The following is an 8,189-nucleotide window of genomic DNA, read 5'->3' as shown; positions in this document are numbered from 1 at the left end:
TTGAGGATTAATTAATTATAAAGGAAATACTGTGAATCTTGGTACTAAAAATGTAACTAAGAAATCATATGAAATGTAATTTTAATGCTTTATTAAAGTACTAAATAAACCACCATGAACAACAGTGATGTGCTCAAAACTGTCATTAAATGGACATTATTATAATGATGTGTCTTAACTTTAAATCAGCCATTATTTTATAGCATACGTGTCCCTCACTGAGAAGTGAAAAACATTCTTACTAACAAAGGTTCACACTTACCAGTTCTTGTCAAGGTATCAAATGACTATTTTACCTTCTACACAGGTTTGCTGCCTCACACATACACTCCTTCCAGTCTTATAATGTGCTAAATTTGAAATGTTGAAACATCACTAAATCCTTTGTAATTTCAAACATAGTTTGAATAGTTAAATGATATTTTTAATGTATGTGTGCCTTGTGTTCGAAACATATTTGTTTGTAAATGACTATGGCCCCATCCATTCGCTATCTCAATGCCTTTTTGCTCTTAGCGACAGTACTGCATCACTTTTCGGTCATTTATCTTTTATCATCTGTCTTTATTTTATCTTTAATGTTTATTTTAAGTTCTAAACTTTTAATTAATAAAAATATAGACATATTTTCTCTCAAAATAAATTGTCTTTTATCCGTTATTTCTAAACCCCCTTGTGTATGAAACTATGTTGTTGGAGAACTGCTGATTGTGTCTTTAAAAAGTCTCATGATTAATTAAAGATCACTGGAGTCTCTACATAATGAAAGGAATTAGCCTCAAATGGACCCTGGATACAGGAGACTGGAAAACAGCTTTGTGGTGATGATTAATGTATAAAAGGTTGCATAAAATGTCATTTTAATGTTTTATTAAGGTATTAAACAAAACCACCATGAACAACTATGACGTGCTGTTTGACAATACTTACTAGATGCTCAAAACTGTGATTAAATGGACATTATTTCAATTATGCATATGATCGTTATACCACCCATTATTTTATAGCATAGGTGTCCCTCATTAAGTGAAAAACATTCTTAATAACAAACTTTCATACTTACCAGTTCTTGTCAAGGTATCAAATGACTATTTTACCTTCTACACAGGTTTACTGCCTCACACATTCATTCCTTCCAGTCTTTTAATGTGCTAAATTTGAAATGTTGAAAGATCAATAAATAGTTTGCAATTGCTAAATTAATGTTTGCCTGAAATTGTAATTGAAAATAAAGCCACATGACATCATCTACGTTCTTCATGTGACGGGTGCAAAGGACATCATGGTACTGCACTCAGGGGTCCAGGGCATGAGAGGATGTCAGTTTACACAGTCAGACACACAGGTTCTATTGTTCAATTTAACCAAATGTTTCAGATGAGATGATGTAATCAAACATAAAAACCTTTTATATCCAAATACCATCAAAAAAGAGGCCATTATTATAAAGACAATTGTTAATCTGCAAATGAATTCTACTGATATTCACCACTAAACCAAAGAGCCATAAATCCCCTGTTTACTGTGTGTGTTGCCTGATTAACCTGAGAATAATGATCTAATACTGTAATGCATGTATACTGAGTAATACAAAATACAGCATAGTGTAGTAGAGAATACTACAGTGTAGAATTACCTAGTAAGATCATGTAAATTTAGTAAGATTAAGTACATTAAAGTGTGATAGTAGGGTAATATGGTGTAAAATATTGTGGTTAGTACATTAGGACAATGTAAAGTAAAAGAGAGTGTAAAAGTACGGTAAGATAATGCAGCGTATATGATGGTGTGATAGTGTAGGAGTTTAATGTAGTGTGGTAGTGTAATGTAGAGTTAAATATATCTGTACATTTTGAGAAGAGTAATAACACTCACCAGTGTGGGTCGTGTGTATGAATCCACACAGCAGGAGACAGAGTAGCCCAACATGCTCCATCATACTCATTCAGTGTGGAAAAGAGATGAGAGGACAGAGGCTTAAGATCAAATGGAGGTGTGAAAGAGGAACCACCCACACACTCAGTAAACAATGACGACCATTTCCTCCTGTTCAGTTTCGTCATTTCCATTGCAGCAATTATATTTTTGCCCATATTTGCTCTTACCGCATAATGATTACGTTTCTGTGTGTGAATGTTTCTGTGTTTGAATGTTTCTGTGTGTGAATGTTTCTGTGTGTGAATACGTTTCTTTGTGTGTGCATTAAGTTCAGAACATTTTCATTAAGTGCACACAATATGGTCTGGGAAAGAGTAATGATACAATCTACATAAAAACTAATTTTGTATCATATTTGAATAATTGTGGGTAAGAGTCCCAGCAGAGGAACAAGTGTAAATATTGCACAACACTGTCAGCAAATATCATACAGTTTCAAACAATGATTAAATATGAGTAAAATACATGTTTAGAGGGTTCTACAGATGTGTGTGTGTTTGTGTGAGTGTGTGTTTGGGGGGGGGGGGGGGGGTGTTAGAAGGGGGAGGGAATATATATCTGCTAGCTGTGATCAAATGTCCCCAAGATAATGGGAAATATGAGACATAGTTGATCTAAAACAAACATAGTTTGAATAGTTAAATGCTATTTTAATGTACGTGTGCGTTGTGCTCGTACCATATTTGTTTAGACAATTCTGAACTCAAGATTTGTGCAGACTGACAATCTCTCTCTCTCTCTCTCTCTCTCCCACTCCCTCTCTCTCTCTCTCTCTCTCCCTCTTTCTCTCTCTCTCTCTCTCCCACTCCCTCTCTCTCTCTCTCTCTCTCTCTCTCTCTCTCTCTCTCTCTCTCTCTCTTTCTCCTAAGTTTATTTATGTAGCACTTTTTATAGCAGCCATTGTCACAAAGCAGCTTTACAGATGTGCTATTCTAAGCCCCCATAGAGCAAACCAGAGGAACAAACCAGAGGAACCCCCCAAGACTGACAGGAAAAAACGTTCAGAGGAATCAAAACGCAAAAGGGGAACCCAGCCTCCTCTGGTCCACATTGGTCAGCATAGTGATGTGAATTATATGTACAGAAATAACAATGATACTTATTATTAATAATAATTCTGTTGGAGAAAGAAAGTGTCTTACAGCTAAAGTGCTTATATGTCTGATGCTTATCCTCATTGCTTCCAGTCAGTGCAGAGCCTACTCGATGTTCTGGGACAGGATGAGGGAACCAAGTCAGATGGGGTGTAGTCCATCCCTCCTGTAGTCAGTCGCTCCCAGAATGAAGACCAGTTGTCTGCGAAAGTGGTGATGATGTCATCTCACCAGCCCCAGAGCCTGCAGTGGAACTGTAGATCTGAAGGTCTGTAGATCTGAAGGATTCAGGAGACGATGACCCTGGCATCTGTCTTCTTCTTGACGGTGTCCAAAAGTGACTTGAAGTGCTCTTTGAGGACCTCGCTGTGACAGGTCATGATGTTGTTTGTCCCCACATGGAGGACTATGGTGCCAGTGTTATTTTATCTGCTGATCACCACAGCGAGTCCCTGGTGAAAGCTGAGAAACAACAGGAAATAATGAAAACACTATCCATGGTGGTTGTCTGGGGTGCTGTGGCAGGCGAAGAGTTGAAGATGTCAAACTGGTTGCTAAGGGTGAAAACCAGCTGCAGTAGTGGTGAAGACCTGCTGCTCTTCTGCAAGCCTCTCTCCAGGGTCTGCTGAGATGAAAACGCTGAAGATGAAACCGGCACCAGAGAGGTGTCCCGGACTGCTTGTGTCTACCATCTACGGAGTCTACCTGGATTCCATTCCTTGCACAGTGACTGGAATGTGTGTTCCTCAGCAGTCACCATCATTTCAGCATTTCAGAGGAGAGGGAAAGGAAGGTTAATTCAGGTGAAAGAAGGAGCAATGAGGAATGGATGAAAATAAAATGAACAAATAACAACAAGAATAAGCTTGATATAAGTGAAAGTATTGAGATATAACGAACAAGTAAAGAGTCAAACAGTTGTCATCATCCACATTCTTGGTGAGCTCGTTAACAGCCACATTGTTCTACTGTTCAAACTCTGCACCATTTTATTTTCTTTCTTATGGTCCTGCCTTGTCTGTTTCTTGTCTTGTTTCTGTTCCTTCTCCATGTCTCACTAAACTATGAACTCTCATTCCTATTTGTAATACAACTCTTCACATTCCAAGGCCTATATGAAATCCATCCCTTACGCAAACGCATTTGGAGTAAGAATGAAGACTTCCACCAGAAAAGCATGGAAATGTGCGAATATCTTCAACACTGCAGGTTTCCCAAGGAAGTCATAGATGACACCTTTGCTGGTGTTTTACCTGTTCAGAGTGGATGCACTGACCTATAAACAATGTGTTAAGACTACAAGAATTTCCATGGTGCTGACTTATCCTCCTACAACAAATAAAACAGTGGCTGATATTACACTTTATTTATTTATTAACACAGCCACTAAAATAACTAGCACACAAGAATCACGTATGTCCCATTCCTCCTCATGCTTACTGCAGGAGTTCTCTACTGTATAAGTTGCAAGAGATGTAATCAGCTGTACCATTTTGTTGAACACCGTCAGACAATCAAAATAAAAGATTTGTCATTTCCAGCATTTTAATGCTAATGAACAATGAATTAATGACATATGTTTGCATTGCCAGTTGTTACTGTGGCAGCAATAAAGTTAGAACACAAAAAATAAGAACTGATCTACAACTTTAGAACTTTAGAACCCAATGGAATGAATGTTATGTTTAAATGAATGCTATGATCAATTTTTTCTTCATATATAAACTGGTTCATCTTCCTAGAAAGTCGGAAAAACACATGAAGAAGGACCACTGAAATAATTTTTAAAAGTCAACCTGTATCAACACTGTTAGATGGAAACACTTAGCAAAATGTCATGACATTTCACAACTATATCTGGTGTCTAGTTATCTCACATGTTCAATTACATTTCATCTCATCTGTTTGTACATGAACTGGCAAATAAAAATAATTAAAAAAAATAAAACTACAAGTTACAAATAAAACATTGATACAGATGTAGAGGAAGCATCGCATGAATAGAGAAAGAAAATATAATTTACAATGGAATATAAATTTATCAGAGAAGAAAAGAACAAATATCTGGTTTTATTTGACTTCTGAACACCGGCATACAGTGTCTAGATTCCACTCTGGCCTAGACAGGAAATTTAAAACCAAAGGTGTGAAAGCTTGATTTTATTACGTTTACTGCAGTGATTTGAAAGCAGTGCTTCCTGCACCTGTGACAGGACATGTGTGGCTCTATAGAAATCAGGCCATAGTTCTGGTATGTTAGAAAACATGTTGTTAACACCACTGTTTTTAGTCCTGGTCTAGGTGACTTACTGTATTGGACATCTGTGTTCTTTCCTACTGTTGACACACCTGCACCAGGGCATGGAGGACCTCACTGTAAGCAGTTGAGTTTATTCAGGTGTAGAGCAGCACAGACATGCAGAAATATGTGCAGTGCATAGAGTGAGCAGGACTGAGACTAACACATCTCTGTTCTACACTAAGTATCTGAGAAGAAAGTCATTTATCACATCATTACACTCACTCACTAACACAGTCTCTGACATTAACTCACTCTCTACCTCACTCTGAGTCATATGCTCACTGACAAGTTTGTCAAACTGAAGGGAAACACAGACACCCACACCCCAGGTCTCCAGGCTCCGTGCTCATGGTTTAAAAACAGCTGGCACTTTATTTTATTTTTATATTTAATGATTAGAACACCCATCTCCCTGATGTGGCATGTGTTGAGTCTATAAGAGACACTAATCTATAACTGAGACAATGTGCTGAGATTTTCGGTGGCTCTTGAAAGACTTCAGTTTCAAATAGCTATAATCGCCATCAGACAGGATCAAGCTGAGCCTCATCAATATCCCATACTAAGTCCTCTCATGAGACAGAATGAAAAATATCACCTGCTGGTGAAGCTACATCTGGACGTTTGAAATATCACCTGCTGTGGAGAATCTATCCCTGGATGTTTGAAATATCACCTGCTGTGGTGAATCTATTCCTGGATGTTTGAAATATCACCTGTTATGGTTTGAAATATCACCTGCTGTGGTGAATCCACTCCTGGAAAGACCCTACAGCACCACCCTCCACTGCCATGCTGAGAACATTTCCTCAGTTGGGATGAGGAACAGGGAATAAGGTGGAAGGAACAAGTTTGCAAATCTAACCTTACTGTCAAACCATTCACGGACTTCAGTACTCCAATGGAAACTGATCCAGAGGATGAGTTATCCCAAATGATCATGTAGCACTACTCTGCCTGTGCCCGTGTTTCCGGAATGTTGTTGAGCTCAGTATTTCCAAACACAGAGATTACCTCATGCTTTGCATAAACGTTCCTTCACAGGGTAATTAAAACAATTAGAACAATTTGTTGAGAATGCAGGTTATTTGTGATTAGACAATAGCAGCTGTTTGCTGTGTGGTGCACTGAAGGGACACACAAACAGTGTTTGAATGGCAGTGCTTTCCGTACGGTTAGCATGATCTTAAGTATGTTAACATGTTATGTTAAGTGTATGTTAAGTGTTTAGTAAATCAGCAAATATGCGTGATTCAGAATATTGTGTCTAAAGTCACAAACAATATTGCAACTGAAGTAGATCTTTGAAGAACTGTGTTTCAAGTATCACTTTTAGAGGAGTTAGTAATTGCAAATTGAATTGTAATTTCATCTACAATAGTTAAGCGTCTTAAAGGCATATAGAGCCTCTTTCTCAGAGTAAGACCAATACCTACACTAGTAAACATTTCCAGAGGCACTCAAATGTAGTCCAAGACTAAGCTTAACCCATTTATGGGAAACCATAATGTCCTAAAATATTCATTCTGCCACAAACATGTATTTAAATCATTAGTTTTGTATTATATAGTAAAATAAATTAATATTTTATATTACAGGAGAAAGATTGACATTTCAAAATTGGGGTAGTGGAGAATATTGGGTGTGAGTATTAAAGTACAGTAAAGAAATCAGCTCTGTTCGGAGTTTTCCATTTTGTCTTTGTTACCCCCAACATGTTGAGCCAGTGGGGACACAGCAATTAATTTCAAAATCTTTACAAATAATGAATGTGGTTAACATGGATATAATCTTATAGACTACTGTAGTGGCTACATGCAAACTTCACCTTCTTGCTTCCCTAAGGAAAGGGTGTAGTCCACTCTAATATTGCAACGTGTTCAGGACATAATTCAGTTCAAGGCAGAAATTGTGTAATCTGGATCCATGGCAGCACTGAACGTGCACCTCCTGGAGCAGGAGAATTATGGGAGTAATATCCATTGGGGTCGTGAATAAAAACAACCTCTCATATATCAGTACATCACCCATTTTGTCTGAGAATTACAACACTGCTTGTTAGAGAGAAGATTATGGTTATACACAAGAGATGGGGAAATTTGGTGCTGTTAGTCAAGGAATTTAAATACTAAAATATTTTGTACCAATCAGATCAAGGCTGCATGAAATGTGCTGGATATCATATTGTAATTCCAAGGTGCCTTTTCAGTTAATGTGGCTGAAAGACATTATTACGAGCCCAAATTCATCAGGAATACTTGAGCTCACAGCACATTATAAAAAATTTTTTTTTCATTTTGTTAGATTGCTCATCTATCTCTTAAGACTTCCTCCAGCATCAGTTTTGCAACTGATACTTGCAATGTTGGCTCTTACCATATTGTTTCATTAGAACATACAACATCTGAGAATGGCTGAAGGTATAACACACATCAGGAAACAAAAGGTGCGGATGGAGTGCACACATCCACACATCACATATCTGTCCATAAGACCCCTTTTAGCTGTAGCTTACTATGGGACTGAGGGAGATGAGGGAGCGCATAATATCCTATAGGACAAAATTACATACAGAGAATCCAAAATCTGTACAAAATAATAGAATGATAAATGTCCTTTATGACATTTGAGTCTTTAGGTGAAAGACCTTCACGATGTGGTTACACAATATTTATGTTTGTGTTTATGTGTGTGTGTGTGTGTGTGTGTGTGTGTGTGTGTGTAGGGTTCTTCTCCATCCTGCTCTCTCTCACGCCTATGCCTGAGTGTAAGGGTTAAAGGATGTTGGACGAAGTTTCATCTCAGTGAAAGGAATAGAGAAGTCCGTTCCCTTCCATGTGGTCCAGATCAAACCC

At 37.8% G+C, this 8,189-nt stretch overlaps 1 protein-coding gene across 3 annotated transcripts in view; it reads right to left on the bottom strand.

The window, feature by feature from the left end:
• Positions 1–4,810: 4,810 nt before the first annotated feature.
• Positions 4,811–8,189, bottom strand: part of LOC113583830 (tenascin-X) — a 32,662-nt gene continuing 29,283 nt past the window's right edge. For all 3 annotated transcript variants that reach the window (XM_027020402.2, XM_027020403.2, XM_027020405.2), the window contains one exon: positions 4,811–8,188. In XM_027020402.2, the coding sequence (XP_026876203.2) occupies positions 8,090–8,188 (99 nt within the window). In that variant the 3' untranslated portion in view covers positions 4,811–8,089. The remainder of the gene's footprint in view (position 8,189) is intronic.

This window comes from Electrophorus electricus, chromosome 2, assembly GCF_013358815.1.
Source record: "Electrophorus electricus isolate fEleEle1 chromosome 2, fEleEle1.pri, whole genome shotgun sequence".
Lineage (NCBI taxonomy): Eukaryota > Metazoa > Chordata > Actinopteri > Gymnotiformes > Gymnotidae > Electrophorus > Electrophorus electricus.
This window is presented reverse-complemented; position numbering and strand designations above follow the sequence as displayed.